At 53.7% G+C, this 24,445-nt stretch overlaps 1 protein-coding gene across 2 annotated transcripts in view; it reads right to left on the bottom strand.

Annotated features, from left to right (window-relative positions):
- SHANK3 (SH3 and multiple ankyrin repeat domains 3) overlaps positions 1–24,445 on the bottom strand; it is a 330,415-nt gene that overhangs the window by 259,229 nt on the left and 46,741 nt on the right. For both annotated transcript variants that reach the window (XM_086743634.1, XM_086743643.1), the window contains exons 4-5: positions 12,287–12,490; positions 8,481–8,552 (exon numbers count right to left, since the gene is read on the bottom strand). In XM_086743634.1, the coding sequence (XP_086599760.1) occupies positions 8,481–8,552; positions 12,287–12,490 (276 nt within the window). The remainder of the gene's footprint in view (positions 1–8,480; positions 8,553–12,286; positions 12,491–24,445) is intronic.

Raw genomic sequence — 24,445 nt, 5'->3', positions numbered from 1 at the left:
TATTTGTTCATCATCACGGTCCCGCGCATCACGCAGGCATTAAGGGGTCTGCCCATGGAATTTCCCTTGGGGGAAATCAATTACTGCCCTGCTTTTCCAGATGAAGAACAAAGGTTCACCTGTCCAAGGTCTCAGATCAAATTCACAGCAATGTTTCAAAAATAATTTATAAGGTCCAGACACTTAACCAGTTGATTTTTACACAGAAAAATATTCTCTTCCCATCAGTTTGTAGCGGCTGGGCAGCATGCTCCAGATGCGCAGCTTGGTGCCCACGTTAAGAGTCATTGCAATTCCCAAATTTAACACTATGGGGAGAGGGCAGGACACCAGCACAGCGACTTCTGATCCTCCCTGGGCCAGCTCTGTTCCTCCAGCGTGGTCCTGGACCTCAGGGAACCACAAAAATGCCTAAGAAAAACAAGGATATGGATGATGAAAAAGGCCATTGACCAGAGACACAGTGTTGCGGCATTACAAGAACCGAACCCCACGTCCAGGATTTAGGCGATGGCCTTGCTCCACTTACAAACCAACCTGAAATCAGGCACAACAAGGAAAGAGAGCAAAAAAGGGCAAAAAGGAAGGCAGATTGCAACCTAGATGGTGTCTCTGCTCAGGCTACGGCCTGACCTCACCAACAGCTGTGTTTGTGCTGAGGAGCTGAGCCGCGGTGGGAGACACAGGCGAGCAGCCAGAGCAGGGTCACCCAACACCTTTCGCTGCCGAAAGACGGGGATTGGAACCGCACGCATGGGTAACAGGGCGGCAACCGGAGCGAGGTCGGAACCGTGCGCGTGGGTAACAGGGCGGCCACCGGAGCCACCACAGCAACTCGACTGCAGGCACAGGGAGCGGCAGGCCCCGACAGCCTGCGGGCCCCAGGTGCCGTTTTGGCTGGTTCTGTCAATGCCACCCATTCCCAACAAGCCGACGCAGCCAGACCGGAGGAACCCAACGTCAGAACCACACCAAAGCGTGGCGCAGGTCTGACTAAAGAGCTTAGCCAGAATCAGAGCAGCACTGCACGGCAATCCCCGCCTGTGGCACGGCCTCCCCGCTGTGCAGAGGGGACATGCACGGCCCCCTCCTCACAGAGGGGACAGGGGGGTCTCGGGGAGCTGCCCCCACCCAGGTGTGACTGTGGCCATCACAGCAGCCCTGTGCGCTGCGGCACGCAGGGCGGTGCCAAACCAACAATTTGATCCCAGCTTTAACGTTTTCGCTTATGTAAGATTTCAGTTACGCTAAAGGAATCTCCCACCCAGAAACGCACCTGGTTAACCCGAGTTCACAGCGTGACAGCGGGTGCAGAAGTCTGCACTTAGACATTTATAAAAACATACTGGTTAAAAGGCCCTTCTGCCAACAGCCAGGAATTCAAGCATGCTTTTTTCCTTCAGCACCAGCTTTTGAAATCAACCCCAGCACTACAAGCACGTCACAGCCACGGCCCTCGCTGGGCACGTTACATCCACCTTTCATAATGAAGCAAATGCCGGTATTCACGTTCCTCCATGTGGGTTTTTCAGCTTACGCCGCATAGAAAAGCTTTCCTCTCTGATTGCTTTCCATTTCAATTTAGCTGGAAACACAGAACATGTTCCGTGTTATTCGGACTGATTCACTCAAAGCTGAAAGGAGATTCGAGAAGCTTGTTTTCCTCCCCCAGTCTCCGCATAAAGCCCTGGTGGGAAAGGAATGAGATCTCGTTATTCCACGAACTTGAGGGATTTGGGGCCGGGTTTTCAAATGTATTAAGGTGACTAGACACGAAGAGAGAGAGCAAATGTCAGACTCCCACCGAAATCTAGGAGAGCTAAGCAGATGCCGAAACCGCTTAGGCAATTTTGAAATCTCACTAGACACTTACTTATTTTCCGGCACTTAAATACCTTCGAGAATTTGTGGTGAGAACCACTCACACAAACCAAATCCTCCTTTGTTTAAAAGATCAGTCAGCTTTAAATACGGAAGATACGTACTGAAATATTTACTTTTTGTCTTCTGTGTCCAGTATATTCAAGGAACATTTATTTAAGTGATAAAGAGACAATTTAAAATGTTATTTTGCTTTAATTTTGACGAATTTCAGCTTTCATTCAAATGGAGTTTGATACAAAGCAAAAAAATTTTAGAAATCTTCAGAAGCCAGCAAAGGCATCATATGCAAAAATTAAAACATAAATATACTTACATAAAGCTATCTAAATGCTTAAACAAACACTCAAATGGATCTTCCCGTGAGCAAAGGCACCGTGTTTAGTGTGAAGAGTACGAGATTTGCAAATCGATGTGTCTGAACGGCTACGCTAACCAGAGCAAAGCAAGCCTTCTCTGGGGAGGAAAAAAACCCAAGACCCAACAAAACCTCACGGAAATAAAGTCAAAGCTCTGAGTAAGGCTCCCCCTTGCTTATTAAATCTCTCATTTCCCAGGCGCCTTCACGCAGCAGCCCCGCGGCCCGGGCAGGGGTCAGGCAAGGAGAGACGGGAACCAAAGCCTGAGTCTGCCCTTACCCTCCGGGCCACTGCCCGACCCGCAGCTCCGGTGCTGCGGCTCGGTTCCCCCATTGCTCCCAAAAACGCGCTCCTCGGCAGGTGACTCCCGAGCAAGTCTGAGGCACTTTTCTTTGCTCGGAAGAGCGAGGAGAGTCAGGCCGGGAGATCGCCCGGAGACAGGGCGCAGCTCCAGCTGCCCAGCCGGCAGCCGCCGTGCCGCAGTCCATTACTCTCCGCTAGCACCAAACTGCAAGAAAAATCAACACCCTCCGGAAAAAAACAGCTCATTGAGAGGAGACTGCGAGGGAACAAGCTTCTCTCTCTTGAATCGAAACGAAAGAAAATAAATGAGACATTCTTCTTGCAGAGAAATTGTTCTGTCACTCGCTATTCACCGTGCGCTGGGTGCTGGGGGAGGCCAACCGCAGGCACCCGGCGCAGGCGCTCTGCAAGAGCCCAAGGACAACACGTCCCCTCCATGCCAAGCATTCGCTGGTGTTCCCAGCCATTTCAGCACCAGGGAAAGACTAATCTTTTCTCAGGGCCCAGTTTGCTCTGAACAGCAGCTGGAATTAAGACAAACCATCCGCTTTCTGGAGCGTGGCGGCTGCCGTGGGGTCACAGGCCCTGCAGAGGCTGGAGAAGACAGACCTCCTCCCTCGCGCCGGCCGCCTGACAAGCGCTCACGCAGGCCATCAGGCAGCAGCAAACAGACACCTCACCGATTCCCACAGAAACAGCAAATAATCGGTGACATAGCACAACGCTGGCTGGCTCGGTCCGTCTCCGCTCCCGCCTGGAGCACCTCCAACACGAGCAGGAGGGGGCCCTGCACAGGCCCACGTGCAGAGGAGGCTGAGCCCTCGCAGAGGACCTGTGGCAGCCCACGCTGACCTGCCGGCAGCACCCCCGCAGCGGGGACCCCTCCTCTGCACGGGACACTGCTGGATGTACTGGCTTTGGCCAGGATAGAGCTAAATTTCCTCACGGTAGCTGGTATGGGGCTACGTTTTGGATTTGTGCTGAAAACAGTGATGAGAACACAGGGACACATCAGTTACAGCTGAGCAGCGCTCGCACAGCGTGACCCGCTGTTCTGCTCCTCACCCTGCCCCAACCACAAGCAAGGCACTGGGAGCAGGCACAGCCGGGACAGCCGACCCCACGGACCCAAGGGATGTCCCGGACCACGGGCCGTCGTGTTCAGCAATGAAAGCTGGGGGAAGGAGGAGGACGGGAGCTCACTGTGATGGTGGTTGTCTTCCCAAGGCACTGTCGCATGTGACAGAGCCCTGCCGGGGACAGCTGAACACCTGCCTGCAATGGGAAGCGGTGAATGAATTCCTTGTCTTGCTTTACCTGACACAGCACCTTTATCTCAACCCACCAGTTTTCTCACTTTTACCCTTCTGACTCTCTCCAAAGACACACTGAACTCCAGGAGGCCTGCTGTTACCAGAGGAGGACGGTGGGCCAGATGGGCTGTGGTCACCCAGGACAGCCTTCACACGCTCTCACCCATGAGATCCTGCTGTCCTGCCCTTCATTAGCTTGTCTGGGTAGAGAAGAAGCCAGAGACAAGCAAGAGGTCTCCTGCAGCAGAGAGGCAGGGCCCCGCCTGCACCCAGCTTCGACATGGCAGTTGATGAGGTCTGGTGTGCCTCGCGCTGTCAAGGGCGTCCCTGGGTCGCAGATGGCGCTGGCGGCAGGGCAATCCAGCAAACAGCAAGGCACCGCCCTGTTCTCCATCCTCAGGTCTGGAATCCTCGCCCCAGACTCAATCGCCTTCAGCCACTGTTAATGCAAATCCTCCTCCAGCGCGGGCGCGCACAAGCCCTGCGTCCTGAAGATGAGCGCAGCCCCCCGTCACACACAGGCCCTGCTGGCGCACGCTGCACCAGCACACGCGGTCGCTCCCACACCCAGCTCCAGCGGCCCACCTCTTCCCGACGCCCCTCACAGCCCGCGCCGGCTCCTCTCTGCATCTCCTCCTCGCGGCATCACCACGGCCATGGCGTTCGCTCCCCTCGCCCAGCGTGCCTCGGGCAGATGTGCCCCACGTCCCGCTGCTCTGCTGAGCGGTGCCACCAGCCCCTCCTCCCCTCTCACGCGTTGACCCCACCAGGAGAGGCGGTGGCAGTCAGGCTGTGGCCCTGCCGTGGGTGCCGCCCATCAAGCCAACGCTTCCCCGCTGCGTGCCCACCCTCCGTCTGCCCGCAGCCCCGGCCTGCGCCCGCCGCAGTGTCCTGCGCCCATACAAACCGCAGCACACAGGGGCTGCCGTCTGCGGCCAGCGCGCCCGGCGTGACACTAATGTCAGCCATCCACAACCGTAACGGCACGCGCGCTCCTTATCACCGCTTTAACCGTGCTTTAAGCACGTCGCCTCTTTCCCCTTCCTGGTGGGAACACCCACGGCTCTCGGTAGCACAACGTCCTTTGTGGACATTATGGTAAATGGCAAGATTTCTCTGCGCAGATTTTCAGTTACAAGCACAATGGGATTGCCCTTTTCTACCATGCATTTTTTTGCACTCCCATTTCTAAATGGTCCACTGCAATTCAGCAGGAAAAACACCGATCGGAAATGTCACTGCTCGCAGATCCCAAGAGGCGTGAGGGACTGAGGCTAATTGACCACTTTTACCAATCACTTTGTTATTGCCAGCAATACAAAAAATCAGTTTCCCCACTTCTTAGAACAAGTCTGCTGGCACTCAAAAAAAGGAGATTTAAATTTTTTTCATATTTTTCTTTTTTAATGGCAGTTAAGAATCACGTTTCAAGGTCATTAAAAGATTCAAGCAGTGTATCCTGCCACTAAGTCAGACTCTAAACTCTGAGTATTTTCATACCTTGCTCTCATTCAGGTGAGACCATTAGCCAAAGGCCTAAAGATTTCACACACGCCACAGCCTCAGGAGCTGTTCCATCATCCCATTACACCTAAAAAATCCTTCACAGCACTTTAAATTACTGAAAAAAAAAAAAAAAAATTGCTATTTCGCTGCCCGAGCAATTAGGCATCGCTACAAATAACAGGGAAGCCTCGAGCGATGCATACGGTCTGCACCACATGGCAGAGGCATCACCCCGTGCATCTTCTCTCCCAGAAACCACCACCAGCCCCTAAAAGCACAGGCAGAAGCAGAAATCCCGGCAGCAGCACACCCAACGCGTAAGCCCGTACAAGCCAGCAGTGGTGGGGACCAGCCATTCCCCGAGTCGGCCCGGAGACACCTCACCAGCGTTCGACGCAAGGAATGAACCCCACACCCAGTCCCGTCCTGCCACCAGCCCCCGCAGCACCCCTCCACAGGGTGGGGGGCACAGCCCGGGACTGCCCTCCCACGGCCCCGTGCCCGGCAGTGCCCGGTGTGGCCGCAGCAGAGGCAGACGGGGCAGAAGCAGGCAGTACCGTGCTCTTCCCTTGGGGTCTGCGGTCCTCAGCAGCTTGCCGGTTTTCTCTCTGCTCAGCCAGCCGCCGTCCCAGAGAGGAGCCCATGTCCCTCCGCTCGCTCCCACTCTCATCCTCAAGCCAGGCTGCACACACGCGCTCCGCTCTCGCGCTCTCCCAGCGAAACAGCGTCCATCGATCTGTGCTGGGCGGGGAAGTCGTGCCGCCACCAGCTCTCGGCGACAGCTTTGCTCGAACGACAGGCTGGCATGAACATGTCTCCTGCTCGCACCCCTCCTGGCGCTACGCCCTGCGGCTGCCTCCACCACCCCCTTCGCACCGCGCCTCTGCGGGAGCGGCCCCAGAGCAGGACAAGGGCTCCTCTTCTGCCCCACGAGCAGAGCCCACAGTGCCCACGGGCTCTGGGAAACCACCTCCCAAAGGAAACGCTCTCCAGCATCCTCCTGACGGAAGTAAAGGGGAGCAGAGACACAGGATCTCACGCAGATGCCGTATCTTATCATCAAGGGATGGCTTACAAAGAAACAACATGAAGGGGATTTGGTCTTTAAGTAGAAATTAAAGCACGGAGATTCAGGGAGTATTTAACGAAGTGCATTTACGGCTACCACACATCGCAGGGGAAGCCCTGAGATGCTGCCGCGCGGGTCTCCCCGTGGCAGGCACCTCCAGCTCTCCCTCCGGCAGGCGCAGCCTCGCACTGGCAAGGCTCAGCAGGACCGTGATTCACGGTTCCTGGCGCCAGGAAGATGCTGAGAGCTTTCCAGATTCGCTGCCTGGATATTCTTCTGCCATCAGACAGACGCCTCGTGACTTTAATCTTTGTGAGTCAAACCTGAACCTCACAGCATTTTGTTTCTTGTTTCTGTAGCTCTGCAAACAGAAGGCAGAGGACCTGCTTCTTCCCACAAAGAAGGTTTTCACCTTTGGGGTGGGTCAAGCCCTTTGGGAGAAGGTTTCCTTCCCTTCTGCTTTCTGTCCGTGGCTCCACCTAGCTCAGCTCATGCTGTTGCACCCGCTAACCGGAAATTTGTAGCCCCTGCCCGCCTGTCTCTTGCAGAGCAGATGCGACAAGAAGCAAAGCATCACCCCGCAGACGCGTGGCAGGAGCCACAAACGGGTGACGTGGGCTGCCAGGAGGCCGAGGAGGAAGCACAGGGCCCGCGTGTGCCTCCGCAGCCACCCGACCTCGGGCAGCTCCCATGCGTCTCAGAGCCGCTGGCTGTCGGGCGAGAGCAGCCGAGCAGCCAAGAGATGTCAAGGCAGACAACGGCACGCGTCTCCGGGCAAAAGGAAAGCAGCCCGGAGGCGGCCCAGCCCTCGGCAGGAAGCGGTAGCTCTGCACAGGGGGTTTCCGAGGGAGCTCATCATACACAGCAACACGAGAGCCAGCACGCAGCCCCAGGGCCCAGCCAGGCCCCGTCCTTCCTAAACCAGGACCCCCAACACCTCTCTGCACAGCCTGCCCCAGCACAGTGCCCCCACACACGGGCCAGCCCCATGAGCCTCTCCGCACCATCGCCCCCTGCCCCAGCCCTTCCCCACGGACTCTCATGGAAAATGAGTCTGACGCAGGCCGAGGATGTCCTCGTGCCACCCAGCAGGTCAAATGCTGCCCAGTGCCACCCAACTGTGCAATGGGCGCCGAGTTGCCGGAGCCCACCTCCTTCCTCCTGTCTCACAGATCCCACACACTGCCGGCCCTGACCTCCCAGGAACCATCAACATCCGCACCGAGCCACGTGCCGACTCAAGGCACAGCTGTCTGGGGGTAGAGCAACGTGAGAGGGCATCCAGCCAACACATGCCCAAGGCCTGGTCACCATCAGCATCCCTGTGCCAGCTGAGTTATCCCTGGCCACAGAGCTGCTGGTTTTGGCGGGGTGCACCGTTCCTGCCGCACTGCCTCTTCTCCAAACACCCGGACAGCCCGTTCAGTGCCCGCACCGTTAATCTTGACACATGCCTTGATCACTGCCTGCAACACGTGGCGGGCTGCAGTGGACTGAGAGCGCCTTCCACTTCACATGTAGATCCCACCAGTGAAATCCCGACCCAAACACACGGGTTAAAGCCCGAGACAAGGCAACGAGCCCATGTGCAAGGCGGAGGCGCGCAGCAGCCTCTTGCTGGGGGAGGGAAGGCGCGCTCCTCAATGCGCACCATTGTGCTCTCCAGGCATGCAGTGACTCCTCCATGCCAAAGAATAAAGCTTCTCTTCAGCCAGCCCATCATGTGTTCCTCTGCCTCACCACCCCACGGAAAGCTGCCCCCGAGCTCTCCCGCAGACCCCAGTCCAGACACACCCCTGCCTGCAAGCACACGTAAGCAGTGCAAGGCCATCCTTGTGTGAGCACCCTACCATGGCTTAATGGGGTCCTTCAGCCTGCACCCCCACTTAAACCACGCCAGGCACCGTCCATTCCTCAGGAGTGCTTTGCAGTCTGGCAAGCAGGGAAGACCAAAACATCCCAAAACCCAGTATTCTCTCCACGAAGGCGACCATCGGTGCCAAACACGCTGCCAGGGCTTTGAGCTTGCCAGCTCGACTCCAGCCTTACCTTTGTATGGAGCTTGGCAAACTGCTTGTCATCCAGCAAGCTCTGGGTGTACACGCGCCGTTTGTACCGGAACTGCAAGAGGGAAGAGTGTCAGGTATGAGATCAACAAAACCACTCAGCGTCATACTGCTCTCGAGCAGCTCCAGCAAATGTCATCCTGCACGAAGACATTCACTCGAGATCTGAGAACAACAACAGCTACAGAATACACTGTTCACATAATTTGCTCTAATAGTTAATTGCTTTCCTCACTAAAGAAATTGTGACCAGTTTTTCATGTTAGTCTGTCTGGCTTCAGCTTCCAGACAGTGTGGGCTTCATCCTGCCTCTTCCTAATTAATGAGGGATCTCTTCAACAACAGACTGTTTTTTCCCCAGGATGGTTCCTACACAGGTGGTGCCGAGCTGACTCTCCTGTAAGCAGGCTGAGCACTAAATCTTTCACTGAGGGATCTTTTCTGTTCTCAGATCATTTCTGCTGCTCTTTCCCACTCCATGGCTCTTTCCAGTGCCCTCTCAAGAACACTGACTGCTGCCCACACGCTGCTCTGATACCAGCCGCTTCCACCCCACCGCTCCCAAAACCAACTCACCCCTTGCCAGGGTACACTGAAGGACTACCAGGTTACGCTGTGCCACAGCATCACACTGGGAATTGCTGTTTGGTTTCTCAACCACAAGGCTCAAAGCTTGTCTTCAGAAGCTTTGTTTTCCACAATGAGAGCCCTTCCTTCGCAAGCAACCCTTGTCCCTGTACGTTTGTCATTTGGCTGACTTGGAGCACACTTTGATGGGACCCCCACTTACCACAGCACCTAGACAGCACGGTTGACATTGTTATATTCTCTGCCAAACTCTGTGTCACCAACCTTACCAGCAGGGATTTTACAGTTACACCCAGATTCCGGGGGTAACTGCATCAAGCTTGACACTGGTCCCTACGAACCCCACTATAAATACATCCACGCAGTGATGCTCGCAGTGACAACCACTTCTTATCATTGATTAGCCAGCCAGGGCACTTGTCCCACTGACGTTTCATAGCCCTAACTCTGAACTTGAACATCATGTAGAACAAAATCAACCACCCTCACGTGGCTGCTACCTTTGTATAGTTATCTTTATCAAGGAGAATTACAGTTTCCTTAAGGAATGACACTGGATTTGTTTGATTAGGTCTTTTTTTCAATGCGTGAATTGTATTCTGAGATTTTGAATTGCTATGAACTTAATCCTCCATCAACATTCCATTACTTCAGCTGGAACTGACACCAAGTTATCTTTGGACCGCAGTTACTAAGCTCATCCCACTTACTTTTCAATACTGGCAAAATATTAGCACGTTTTCAGTCTGTCACGAACTCATACTACTGGGCAGAGGTTTTCTCACACAACCGGGGAGTTTTTTGGGTAAAAATTGTCTTGCCCACTGATTTACTGATGTTGGTCCTTTGCAGATGCTGGCAGTGTCAGGGATCCTCTGTCACCCCTACGCAGTCATGCAAGCATCCTCCAGCAGCTCCTCTTCACCCCCGGCACCACATTAGAGGGTCTGTGAACGAGCGCCGCTCCCAGCCTCTGACCCCGAGCAACGCTGTGGCTGAGCCAGGCCGTGCTCCTCTGTGGAACACTCGCTTTCAGCGTCCTGCCCCATGCGCCGGCTCAGGTGCACTGGCCCAGGGCTGTTCTTCCAGCACTCAGCCTGGGGAAGGTCCTGCAGGGCGACCAGCTGCCCCACGCTGCGCAGGCAGGGGCCGGGGCAGCGTCCTGCTGAGGCAGGTCTGGGAAAGGCAGCCTGGCTACACCAGCTTTGATGCAACAGCAATGCAGGCTGCCACCCACGCGCAAGGCAAAAACCTCATCTGAGAAGGGCTGAGTTGTGCAACACGTAGTCAGCTTCTTAAAACCAAGCAGTAAAATTTCTGAAGAAGTGACTGAAGCGCCGGCTGGCCCCAAGCTGGTCACCAGCCAACGGTTTGGCCCCAACGGCTCACCCGGAGACCGGGCTTGCACGGGGAGGATGTACAGGCAGGAGAATTTCCAAACCTCATTCAAATTGTCGAGGTGCGTGAACTGAATGTGTGGTGTTTAACAGCAGCGAGAATACAACGGTGCGTTTGGCACGCCAACAAAATAACCGCCTCATTAAGAAGGACACAGCAAGCTTCTGAGAGCAGACCACAACCAGTAAGATAACACAAGATGCAGTCGGTACCGCCAAATGCACACGAGGGAACAGGATCCCAGCAGACGGGCAGGGAGACCCCACTGCGCGTTGCTTGATCACCAGTACACTGCGCTGCGGCTGCTGTTTTATCCCAGTAACGGAATGTGGAGTGCCTACAGCTCTCCCTGGCATAGAAGAGAGCCACTTCTCCAGGGAAGCACTGCAGATACCTGCTTTTTAATGTAATTTTTTCTGTCAAAATGCACAAATCCCTCATTTACCTTCATACTCAGTCCTGAGGGCTAATTTTATCTTTTGGGTTCAAGAAACCTCAGTGGTATCAGCACAGGATTTATGTCTTGTAAATAGATTCCAGATTTTCAGTTTTCCAATACAACTCTCTCGTGCTCAGCTACCATTCTTACCAAGTGATGAAGAATCGAGATGACACACAACAAATATCCATGTCAAGTCTGCATTTCGATGTGTGTGCTAAGACATTAAATGTGGATATTATGCTGAATTATACTAAAACAAAGCATTAAAGCCTGCATAAGGAACATTAAGGAATTTACTGTCTCATAGGCTTATTTGCAAGCATTCCTAACATTGTTCCAAATGTTTTTGTCTACATTAAACATTAGTTTGCTAAGAAATTGTGCTGCACGTTCTTTCCAAATTAGTCAGAATTAATTATAATAACGGCATTCACACTCACATTTATAAAAGCGCATGCGGCTTAAACATGTAACACTTTCTGAATAGTCTTTGTGGGTAAAATATAGCACTGGGTCCCTAAATTTAGAAGTCCACGTGCAGATAACTGGACTGTCGTTACAGCCAGTGGGGACGTCCCCAGCGACGGTCAGAGCCCAGGGAACGCTGCGGGTCACCTTAGAATAAGCACCTACATGTGATCACCTAACTCCCAGCCCAAGGCAAAACCTAGAGTGCATGTAAATACAGAGTTAATTCAGTTAACTTCTGCTCCAGTTAATCTTCTGGAACAGAAAATAGTATAGATTATCCTCCACGCTCATCACACAAATGAGGTCCACAGAGGGACAGCCATTCGCTGTCAAAGCGCACAGCTGCATTCTGGTCTCTACAGTAACTGTAAATTAAATAAAATACCAAACTCAAGTCCTTCAGCTTCATATTCAAAGCTCTTCCTATGATTTTCCCTCCGTACCTACAAGACTGGCTTTCCTTCTGTTACTGCAATTTCCTGTGACAGTTACACACCACTAGAAAAAAAGAAATTTTGATCAACGGGGTCGGAAAACAGGGAAGCTGTTTCACAGGGCTGTGACAGATGTGATGGAGCTCTCACGTAGTCACGAGCCACTGAAACCCAGAGGCACTTGCCTCAGCCTTCCCTCAATGAGTTCTCCATCAGTAAACATACACCCACACAAATTCCTGTGCTTTCACTCCTGGAGTGAACTGGGGAAAAAGGGGGAGTGGGATAGGGGGCATCAATATCGGCAGTGCCTACAGAGACTACAGTGGAAGGGATCACAGAAGGCCTACACACTTACGTACATGCACATACGTGTGTGTGTATACATGTATGCATATACAGATAGACACACATTTGGGGAAAAAAAAAAAAAAAAAAAAAAAAAAAGATGGCTACCTCCAAGTAGGGAACAGGCGTGTCTGGATTCAGGGGGTACTCCCTCAGCAGCCGCTCCTCATCCAGAAACTTCCCGGCCCTGCCGTTGAAGGCCGGCTGGAAGAGCCCGTAGTTCAGAACATCCTTCAGGCTGTGGTTCAAAGTGCAGAGGATGCGCTGCTTGGAAACCCACACGGGAACATCCGGATTCAGCCGTAGACACTTCTGTGGGGAGAAACAGAGGGCAGTTAGAGCTGAGCATCGCCAAGGTCCTGCACCCCAGAGCTGCACCCAGGAGAAGGATAAAATGGGAAAGCCACAATCTTTTATATGTCCGTGGATTACAGGAAGGGAAAAAAAAAAGTTAGAGAAGGATGAGACTTAGCAGGTCCCTCCTAATGCATTTTGTGGGGTTCAGGGCAGATTCAAATCCTGTTTGTTATAACATTCTATAAAATATGAGAAGTAACAAAGAATATTTTATGACCTAATGACAGTATAATAGCAAAATTTCACTTCAAAATCCCTGATAGGGTGCAAGGAGTCTACTGACTTCTCCACTACGTACTCCACAGGTGCAAAAACAAAAAAGCAGCATCCGCTCTCGCAGGCAAAGAGCAGGAAGGCGAGAGGGTGCCAGGCTGGCAGCACCAGAGGGTGGTCTCACAACAGCCTGTCCCCGTTTTACCTCCCGGGCCCCTGGTTTTGCCTTCTGGCCCTCAACCTTTCCTCACTGCCATCACTTTGTTCTCCTCCCCCTCCACACTTTCTGTGGGAGGAGAAGACAGCACATACGTTTTGTCTCTGCATTTCATGTCAAAGCCACAGCCTGTCAGCCCTGTTTAACGCCCCTGGGTTTTGTGCCAGAAGGCAAAGCAAACAAGCACCCTCCCTGCCTCTGCAGCACTCCCCCAGCAGCCGCTGCTTTCCCAGGCTGAGTCCTGCTCCACTCATCACTCAGAGGCGCTCCACGCTCCTGCCCACCCTCGTTATTCCCTTAGACCACATCAGCACCCTTACAACAGGAGACCAGAGGCGCACACCGTGTCCAGGGGCAGGTGCGGCACCAACCCACACAGCAGCAGAAGCCTCAGCTCTGCCACACCAGGAAGGGGCTGAAGAGCTGAGGCCTGAACACAGACAACTATTCGGATTTCCAGGCAGGTTCCTCACCTTCTCCACATGCCCAGCAGCACTTCCAGAAGCTGCCACGGACCGCCAGTGCTCCTGCCACCACCGCACCACATCCCCACCGGACCAGGAGAAGGACACTCACCCCAGGCACCAGAAGTAACCCCACATCCTCGCTCGCTGTCCTGGTTCCAGCTCTGATGGAGCTAATCTTCACCTGAGCTGGGAGAGGAGCTGGAGCTGGTGGCCCTGTGGCTGGGGGACACAGCTGGCACAGGTTACTAATTAGCCCACAGCTGGGCCAGTTTACCCCAATTAGCCCAAGGGCTGTTCCATCCCCTGGGCCCCCATGCAGTGGGGATGGTGCTGAGCCTTGGCTCCCTGGGAAGGAGCTGGGCATCAGGGTGCACCATGAGCCACTGTACTGTAAAATACGTGCCCAAGGATATTCTGCTATTGTTTTATGTTCCATCTCTGTTTTCTCTTCCTCTGCTGTTCTGTTAAACTGTTTTTTATCCCAACCCACAAGTTTTGCCTTTTCTTTCTTTCCTGATTCTCCTCCCCGTCCCACTGTGTGGGTGGTGAGGGGGTCAGCGAGTGAGCGACTGCATGGTATTTTAACTGTCAAGTGGGGCTAAACCCTGACGGTCACCCCTTCAGCCCCACTTCCACTTCAAATTTTTACCCCAGGGCTTGTTTCAGTTCTTCTCCTTTTTGGTTCTGTGAATTTAACAGGCACTGTTTTGAAAAAAAAATTAAACAGCTTTGCACAAAGAAGCAAATGACCCTGCTGGGGCATGGGGCGGGCGCCAGCGGAGCACCCGCGTTGCCCTGCACGGTGCCAGCCTGCCCGCCGGCACAGCACCAGCCGGAAGAGCCACCACAGGAGACAGAAAGCCACCGAGCTGATGTTACGGCTCATTTTTCTCGGGCACAGATAACTTGCACTTGGCAGCGTGCATTTGCACTGCAAAGAGAGGTCAGCGTTATCTATTTCATCGCTGACCGTGTTAGCAAGTCAGTGTGCTTATCAACTACGGCTTGTCCTACCACAGGCCTGAGGAAGAGGCAGCGGGTTGCTGCTGTGAGAAATCAGGAGTTCAAAACCTTTCAGAAATACCAGCTCCGTCCTCTTTCGGTCCTCAAAGAGAAGCAGAATATGCATCAGTCTCCCAGGGACCCATAAATAAGAAATAAATGTTGTCCATACTTTCCTACATGCTTATTTACCCTCTAGGACTCTTCCTCACTGTCCAATTATGTTGTTCAGAATTAAAATATGTAGCTAGTGGAAAAAAGAAAAAGCACTGGCAGGCACACACATGTGCACAAGCACTGGCTGAAGGAAGGTCCCAGAACAAAAACCACTGACTTTTACACCAAACTACACTGCAGAGACATAATCTGGGGAGCATCACTGTTCCATATTTAAGAGAGAGAATAACTTCCACCCTGCAGCGTCTCCTTCTGTCTTCAGCCTGTGTCAGAAACCAGAAAGAAGAAAACGCCTACTTCATCTGTGCGGCCAGAGCGCTGCACAGCCCTTTGCGGGCACAACCCAGCCACTCAAACATCTCCTACGACTGTTCCTCCAAACGCCACCACGGGTATGAACGACTTTCTCACACCAGAGATCCCACAGCCAGACCTGCTTGTTCCACCCCATGACGCAGCTCAGCGTTTCCGCGAGCAACCCCAAACCGCGAGGCAAATCCCACAAACCCTTGCCAGAACGGTGCGAGGGACGCTCCGTGAAGCCCTGGCTCCCAGCCCGCGGGGATCAGCAGGAGAAAGCTGCTCCGAGCACGGGGGGACCAGGCTCGCTGTGCCCCGGAGCCGCAGCAGGGAGGGCTCCTCTGTGTTCTGGGGCACGCAGGGGCACATCGCTCTGGATGCCAGAGCCCCGGCAGCTCCCACACCAGCACCGGGCTGGTTCCGGCCACAGCAGGGCTTGCCCACCTGAGCTGCCGATCCCGTGCCAGGCACCGATCCCGTCTCCATCAGGAGGAAGGCGCTGAGCTTGGACAGCGTGGGGCACCTGCCACCACCGCTCAGACAGGGCCAGCCCGGAGACAGCACTGCACAGCAGCTCACACGCACGAGTGACTCCAGCCACAAGGGTCTGGACACTCAGGTCAGCATCATTTATAAAATGAACCAAACTGCCTTGCACGGTCCCGAGCCCACAGGGGAAGGAAAAGTCTCTGTCCCCTTCCTCTTGACGCTCCCCTGAAATGAGGGGCTCTGCGCTGTTCCCAGTGTCCGTCCCCAGACTGCCCAGGAGGGATCCCAGGGAGCCGAAGGAGGCACCTCTGTGCAGAGCACACCGTGGCGGTGCCAGTCCCGTGTGCCGGCCGGCACGGCACAGCGCCCGCAGAGCCCACCCCACACCTGGGCAGGTCCCAGCGCCAGCACGCAAGCTCAAAGTGGGGCAGGGGGAGCAGCTTTCAGAACAAGCTGCTCACTCTGGTTTGCAGTTACAAGCGATAATTGCTTCCACACAATTATAAGCTCTGATCACAACAATCAAAGCCTTAGGAACAACTCCTGAAAGGAAATGGTACAGCTTCTCAACTTTCAGACAGCACGGATGACTCCTTCCTGAAGGAAGAAAGGGCTCACAGCTTCAGATTCAATCCTCAGCAACGCGCAGGATGACAGACAAGATCTATTCAAGAGCCGCCCTGCAATAGTGACAACAAAGAACTTACATTCAACAACCCCTTAAGAGCAGAAAAGCCCAAAATTCTTCATCGAAGAACACACAAATGAGAAAGAGTCGAAAGGAAATTAAAAGAAGAAGCTGAAAAGGTAATGTGCTTGCAGGCAGCAGGGAGTATATTTCATACTATCACATTAGAAGCTCTCAGAAAATGTACGGCAAAAATGAAAAAACAGCCTCTAAGAGGCCCCTACAGAAAGATGGAGCAGCCAAAGCAACAGAGCAGAAGAATCTATCAAAAGTAGATTTTCTTTAGAAAATGGGAGTTGACTCTGAATGGGAACAGAAAAGAGCACAATCCTGCCACACCACATGCAAAATGACAACAGAACTGAATCATAAAAACTAACAGACGCAGAGGGAGACAGGAGCCTGGCGGAAAGTGGGTGAGGCTGGCAAGCAACCGAGGCACGAGAGTCATCCAAGGAGGAGTCCCAGAGCTCTGGCCGTGAGGACCAACCGCAGGATCAGCTCCTCGCTGGCCACGGTCACAGCGGATGCCAACGCAAAGGGTCTCGCAGAGAAGGAACAAAAGCTCCCCAGGAGATGTAGGAGCACAGCAGCTCTGAAGCATGACTTCAAGCGCTGATCACCTGCGCACGGCGCTGGCCGCGCTCCGCACCGCAGCATGCAAACCCTCCCGGGAGCGGGAGGAGAGCACTGGCAGGAGGCACTCACACCCAGGACAGGCTCCGCCATTCTGCCGCGCTCTGGGCCCAAAGGCCTGGCCTCTGTCCCCGGAACACGGACAGGAGCTGTGACAATTATTTACATTGCTGAAAAATCTAGATATTTTCTGTGGAGTCATGCCTCACACCTACAAGCAGAGCCTGGAGGAAACGTATGCCCACCAGAACAAGGCTGGCCTGCTTACCAATACCACATGCATTTCCAAAAAGGTCCCTTGCTGCCATCAACTGAAGTGCCAGAAGCAAGAAAGCGCTCATTTGGATCCCTCACTGACAAGGAAGATCGTAAACAAAGGTGAAGGCTAACCAGGCGGGTTTCCTGACACGGGAGCTCACCAGCAGCGCCACGCGGGGCCCGGGCTGGGCTCTGGGCTGACGCGATGCACAAAGGGCTGCTGTGAGCCTCGTGAGTTGGCAGCACACCCAGATCTCCGGTACCACAGGCAGGTCTGGTGGCCCTGTCTTTTCAGGAAACAACAGAAACAGGAAACAGGTGACGGACAAGGAGACAAAGGTGACCAGGGGCACGGCGCGGTCTGCACAGGACAAACGCCGCGCATCAGAACTTGGAGCCGGAGCAGAGCGTCCCAGAGGAGCGTGCAGCACTCTGCAGCACCGAGCCAGGCGCTCGCGCAGAGCAGGCAGCAGCTCCCTGTAACACCAGGACTGGGACAAAGTTACAGGAACAGACACTGTGTATAAAACAAACTAGCCAGGTAACATTTCCACTTTTCCTTAAAAGATTCCGTTTGGTTCTCTCCAATTACACTTCTTTTCTTCCTAATTGCTCATTCATAACCCATTCCCTTAAGCAGCAGTTTCAGCAGCAGCTCTTCCCGTGATCTGGGGCACAGTCACTGGTCCCCTGCAGCGTGTGAAATCCCGCAGGATCCTCCCGGCCTCGCTCGCACGCCAGTGGGAGAAGGGATCAGAGCCACGAGGCAGCCCTGCCCAGGAATCCCACCAGCAGCCCTGCGAGGCAGAGGCTGGGGAGCCAGCAGCAGCCCCCATGCGCGGCCGGCGCCCGGCCGGGGACCGTGGGACAGGTTGAACATCGCCATGGCAGCTTGTTTCCCTCCAGGACCTCAGTCCAGGGAAGGAGCTGGGCTCCACAGGGACCAGGGCAGAGCAAACACCACTCTGCGTTTTAGTGGAGGAGAGGAGAAACCAGCACAAGCTTCTTGTGCACGGGATGCTGCTGAAAGGCAAATTGGGACCAGCTTAAAGAGCAAGTTGCGTATGCTGGCAAAACAACAGGAATTTCTGGTCTTAGATCACCTCCTGAGGAAAGCTCTGGCCCTGTCATCCGCTGTGCTGAACGCCACACTGGGAGAAGCCGCCTCCACCAAAAGGAAACCAGATAAAGAGCAGGAGGGAGGTTCTCAGCTCCCAGCAGGAAAGCTCCCGGAGCACGAGCCCTGCTTGCAGTTACATCCTGTAGATAACAAAGTATTTTGGCTCTAGGGGTTTTCCCGAGAAATGGTTGCTACTTGAGAGGCAGTCTGGAAGGATGTGGTATCATCCCCTGGCATCCACTGCCTGAGACGAGAAGCCACCCAGTCACTTCCATTTAAAAAACAGGAGTCCAGGAGCTCCCTTACCCCAGCTCTTCAGCAGTACTGACAGCGACAGCCCCATCCTTTGGTCCCACCAGCCAGCGCTTTCAGAGCAGCAGCTGCCTCTGATAGAAATGCAGCTTCAATGAATGTTTAAAGAGATTCCACTCCTAATTAACTCTAAGTGACTGGTTCAGGCAAAAACTCCCTCTCACACAGAGCTACAACAGCTTTATTATTAGCCACCTGCATGGGAAGGGCTGCTGAAGAGCAAAATCGACGGCCAGTTTCATCCAACTGCTGAACTCTTCATGCAGAAAAGGCAGCACAGAGGGAAAGGCAAAAGTGTTGGACCTGCAAATCAAGCTGACACCACCAACGAGCCCAAGACAGGTTAAAGAGATAACTGGTACCTTCCCAGACCTGGGAATGTTTCCTGCCTGGCTCACTGCAGCACCACAATCGCAGCCATCTCTCTAGCTTGTGATCTGTTGGAAAATGAGGACCTGGGAAGCTTTAGTTCTATCTAGGGCTGAAAAAAAGTCATTTAGAAGAAAGCTGCTTCTGGAGAAAAGGGAAAAGATCTTCTGGTCATTCAGCATCAAGACTGAGGCATGCTAGTTGGATGGACAGGTCCTAACAAACATGTGCAAAAGAGATACAGAACTTTTCAGTATAAAGGAGCAAACGAAGTCAAGTTCCCCTAGAGAATAGACAAAAACCAGTGAAAAGAGCGTACTGTAGATGCCTTCGTAGCACATATCCAGCATGCACTCCCATTCAGCAAATTCCAAGCCAAGAGGGCCTGTAGGATCATCTCGTCTGAGCAATGTATCACTGCCCCATAAGTTTCAAGCAGTAGCTACCATAATGAACTAAATTACTTGAATGTGGCTAACAGTTTCCTGAAAAGCATCCAACGTGAGTTTCAAAACATCACGTGATGGAAACCACGCTCCTCAGACAAATTAATAAGCAAACACTCATCCTCAATGAAAAGAGATATGTCTTAGTTCTCATTCGATGTCCACTGTTTAAGCTTCCCATACAATCAGTATTTCCTGTTCCATCTTTCTCTGCGATACCGAACAGCTCTGCAGTGCTCGGTCTCTTGCTACACTGGCAGCCCCCATTTAACACTGTCACCTCTCAGCCCCATTCAAGGTGCAGGAGAGCCTGATGTTCATAAATTGTAGTTCATGTTCTCCAGGTCTCAAATAATTTCTGTTGCTCTTTTCAGCACCCTCTTTAATTTTAAATACACTTTTTAAAGTGCAGAATCAAAGCCAGAGGCAATATTCCAGCATCTGTCTCCCAGCTGTCATATACAGCTATAAAATATTTTCCTCACCTCAACTCACCATCCCCTTGCTTCCATCTCCAGGCATCCCATTAGCTCTCCCCTAAAGCATGTGGCAGTTTGGGTTCAGCTTCCTCTGACCACTCTGTTCCCTTCAGACAGCCAAAGCCCAGGTCCTTTCCAGGACACAGCGCCTTGTTTTACAGATCCGGCACTAGTCCCGAGTTACCTGCAAAACTCTGCATTTGCGTGAATTAAAAGATAATTTATTTTGATGGGCCCAGGCCTAATTTGCTCTACATGTGTATAAAAAATAAATTAGAAGATGGGGATGCAGCCTCTAACAACCCTAAAACAGCAGGTGTTGAAATGGGAGGAGCATGGGGGGAACGAGCTGCAGAAAGCAGCCAGACTTCGTGCATTCCCCGAAGAGCACGTCCTTCGGCCACTGCGAGGGACGGAGATTGGGCCGGACACACCACTGGTTCGACCCAGTACGGCTTTTTTGTGCTCTAAGTAATGACACCAATGCTTACGGCTTTATTCAGAACTCCACTACTGCTTTTAGCGACATGAAAAAATTGTCAGCAGAGGGAATGTATTTCCTCCTGCTTCTGTATTTTTATACTCAGCATACTGCAAAACAGTCATTTCTAATGTATCCTGACAACCTCACCCATAAAGATCTTACGGATTGGTCAGGTTGTTAATGAAAGAACTCGGGGTGAATGTAAGTTTGGGTCCTTACGGATCTCTACGATCCTTATGGTGCCTTTGGCCCCAGAGCGTGGCTGTGCAGCCGAACAGCTCTGCTGCCCGGGGCGGAGAGGGAAGGGTCTCACCCGCACAGAGGCATACTGCGGAGGGCAGGCACAGCCGGGCAGCGTGCACGGCAGAGACACAGGATCCGTGCCAGTGCCAGTGCCTGTGTTGCTCGCGGGTCTGGGATGGGCTGGGAAGGCGAGGCGAGCTGTGAGCCAACAATGAAGGTGCCTGGCATACCAAAACCAAGAGCTGGCTGCAGGTCCCAGCAGAACAACCTCACAGAGCCAAACGGCTGAAGAGTACAGCAGATCAACGCCACACACGTAAAACGCCACGCAGCAGATCAACGCCACACGCCTCAAACGCTAATGAGCTCTGAGCTGGCTATTGCCCAGCTGTGGCCGGCAGTCCTGCGACCCCACCACAGCAATGCTCTGCCCACCAGAACAGCAGGGACTGAAGAAACAGAAAGCATCATCGCGTCACTGCGTGAGCCCCTGGTATGCCTGCGTCCTCAAGGCCACCTGCAGCCCCGGCTCCCCTCTCAGAAAGGACAAACCAGAAGTGGAAAAGGTGCAGACAAGGGAGAAAATATCGATGGCCTGGAGTGGCATCTGCATGAGGCTCAGCTAAACAGACAAGACTCGTCAGTCTGGGAAAGAGAAGACGGAGAAGGAATATGACAAAACCAAAAGTGGCACGGAAGAGATAAACAGGTATTATCCTCTTGGGAACCAACGCAAACACCACAAGACAAGGTGACAGATAGGACATCTTCATTAGGCACACTGGCAGTGATCTGCTCAACAGCACGCCGCTGGGCTCCGGCAATCGACTCCAAATTAGTCTCCCAGGTACCTTCACTTGCATAGTCAGAACCACAAATCAGCGTGGTGCGCATCAGCAGGCGTTTGGCTTAACCCAGCCGGAGCACCCTGCCCAGATCTGGCTCTAATTGCAGCAATAACTCTGGGCTACAGTTTACTGCCCCGCTCTCCTCAAAGCTGCAGCCCTCTCCTGTCTCACATTAACCTACACACCCGCTGCCCCGAGGTCTCAACAACCAGCCTCATTTTTTTTCTTCATACTTAAGACTGCAAGATTTTGCACATACACCTTGTTTGTTACAACTGCATCGTTTCTGTTAAATTACACTAACTCCTACCCACCAGCAATAAAGTCTCTTTCCAAACAAAACTCGGGAGGAGATTAAGTTCAACTAGGAGAACCAAAGTAGGACAAAGAACCGGTATTTCCTTCCTACCCAGCACGTGTTCCGTGAGGGGCTCCACACCGGCACGTCACAGGCTCGGGCCAGGGGAAGGGTCCTGCACAGAGCTGGGCTGCTCGGAGCAGGCAGCTGCCCAGGGCCGCAGCCGGCCGAGTGCTGAGCGTCTCCAAGGCCAGAGGCCCCACGGCCTCTCGGGGCCCCAGTCAGTGTCCCATCTCCTTCCGGTGAAGGGCTTTTTCTGCCACGAGGGAGGGTGTTCCTGGCTGCAGCCCGTGCCTCTCGTCCCATCCCGTCCCCTCCGAGAGGATCCCGGTTCTGCCCGCTCTCCCCACCCCGCCAGGCAGCCACAGGCCGCAACAGTCTCCCCTTCGCCTCCTCCTCTGCGGCTGAGCACACCCCATGCTCAGCCCCTCCCTCCAGCCCCCACGCTCCAGCCCTGACCGTCCCGAGGGCCCCATGGGACCCACCACACTACTGCAATGTCCGTCCTGCACCACTGAGCCCAGTCTGGCCCCAGTATCCCGACAGGTCTCGCCAGCACTGAGCAGAGGGCAGCTGTCTCTGCCCTCACCCCGCTGGCTGCCCTCGGGCCATCACTGGCAGGAGGAGCTCGGCCTCCATCACCTGAGGGCGCTGACGCCTCCAGGTCTGAGGGGCCCCAGGATCCCCCAGGCCATTTCGGGGAAGCTGGTCACCCCGTCTTGTCTGCGTGCACAGAGCTGCTGCAGCCCATGGGCAGGGCCTGTCCCAGCCGAGCCCTGGCTGCTCCCAAGGCTGGTGACAGGGATCTCCCTCCATTATCCCAGCAGTTGATGAAGACACCAAACGGTACTGGCCCCCGTGTCCCTCCCTGAGCAATGGGCTTGTAACCAGCCAGCAGCTGGACTCCCCACGGCCCATCACCACGCTCGGAGCCCGGTGGTCCAGCCAGCCTTGTGGCCCACCTCCCTCGTCATCCACCTGCCCAAACCATCCCTGTCATATTTTGTGATAAGGATGCTACGGGAGACCGCACTGAACTTCCCCAGGAGCAGGGCAGACAACCTTTCTTGTGCTCTGCTTGCTCAGAGCAGCCGCCCCATTGGAGAAAGCCATCGGGTTGGCCGGGTACAATTTAACCTTGGTGAATCCACGCTGGCTACTCCCAGTCACCTTCGTGTGCCTGGGCTTCCAAGGGGATTTGCTCTGTCACCTTCCAGGGATCGAGGTGAGGCTGACAGCCACTGGCTCCTCACAGCGCCATTTTTCCTTACACTTGGTGTGAGCTCTAAGGGCTGACACGCACTCAAAATACAACACTGCCATTTCCTGGAAAAGACATCAGCTGGGGCCTATGAGGTAACCCACTGTGGCCCAGGGACCCCTAAGCCAACTGCTGACCTAGGCTGGGAGGGCTCCCTGGCGAGGTGTCACTGTGCCCACCTCACCCCCCCAGGGTTTGTCCCTACCCCTCCAAGAGCAACAGCTCTGCCTGTCGCTGCAGGTCTGACCCCGGGTCACTGCACTCCCATCCACCTGCTTGCTATCTTCCTCCCCAAATTATCAATGTTCTGTGGGTGTTCCCCCTCCTGCCCTCACCACCCGGCCAAACTCTCCTGAAGACAAGAACCCGTCACTCGTTCCTGCTTTCCCATGCCAGTGTCCTTGCCTGGCACTCAGTACGTTGCAGCTCTCCTGCTCTCCACACGTAACTTCCACAGCCCTTTCAGAAGCGTTTCCACCAAACTGTTCTGAAGTTTTGGTAAGTCACATCAGGCAGCTCTCTTGTATGCATTCTCTCTTACTAAAGAATTAAAACAGACTAGGGAGACATGGTCATCTGAAAATGCAATGGTTAAATCTCTCCAGAAGTTATTTCCAAGCTGATAAATTTTCCTGTTTTCCACTAACAGCATAACTACTATACCACATGAAAGTTCTTTGGTCTTCAGCTTTCTACATTGACACCAAGGCTTTTGCTAAAGATGGCTTCAACAGCTCTGCTAATCTCTTTTCCCTGATATAATAACTGTTTTGAGTGAAAACACACATTATTACTACCTACTCATCTGCTCCACACTTAAAATTCCTTCCGTCATTACTGACTGGTTTGTTTTGTTAAATCAGTTTACTTCAGCACTCACCTGCTGATCCATTCCCTTGTGCAACTTCCCCAACGCTTACGCTGCTCATCCCGTTTGTTTCTCCGTCTCACTGCCTCCCTGCACGGCTCTACCCCGAGCTCCAGATGCTCGACGGGACCGCGCTCCCGCAGGCCGGGCGGTGTGCGGCGGCTGGCACGTCACCACTCCCCACCATCGCTGAGGCCTCAGACAAGGGGCTGCCGTGGCGGGGGTCCCGGCGCCGGCGACTCTGCAGGTGCCCCCACACAACCCCTCTGGCCGTGCTGCCCGGCCAAGGGGCTGCCGCCCCCCGCCGCCTTCCCACCCCCTCGGAAGGAAGCATCCCGCCGGGCAGGTGAGCCGGCAGGCCTGCCGCAGCGCCAGCTGGCGAGCCAGAAGAGCCGCTGGAACAGGCGTGCTCCTCCACTCCGTGGCTTTTAATTAAAACAAAATAATGACAATGTTGACAAATTTATTAACCACTCCTCTGATGATCAATTCAGCCAGTATTTGTCCAACATGCAGAGCCTTGGCAGCCTCCCAACAGCAGCCCGAAAGCGTGACTGTTCCCAGGCAACTGCAGCCTCCAGGTTCACACAGGACGACTTGACAATATTACCACGTTCTCAGTAAAAATTCTGCGGTACAAAGGAATTTCAAGTTGCGAAAATAAACCAAAGTTAA

The sequence above is a fragment of the Chlamydotis macqueenii genome, chromosome 1 (assembly GCF_036417535.1).
Source record: "Chlamydotis macqueenii isolate bChlMac1 chromosome 1, bChlMac1.mat, whole genome shotgun sequence".
In the NCBI taxonomy this organism is placed as follows: domain Eukaryota; kingdom Metazoa; phylum Chordata; class Aves; order Otidiformes; family Otididae; genus Chlamydotis; species Chlamydotis macqueenii.
Note: the sequence above shows the minus strand (reverse complement) of the source record. Positions and strands in the feature narration are given on the sequence as shown.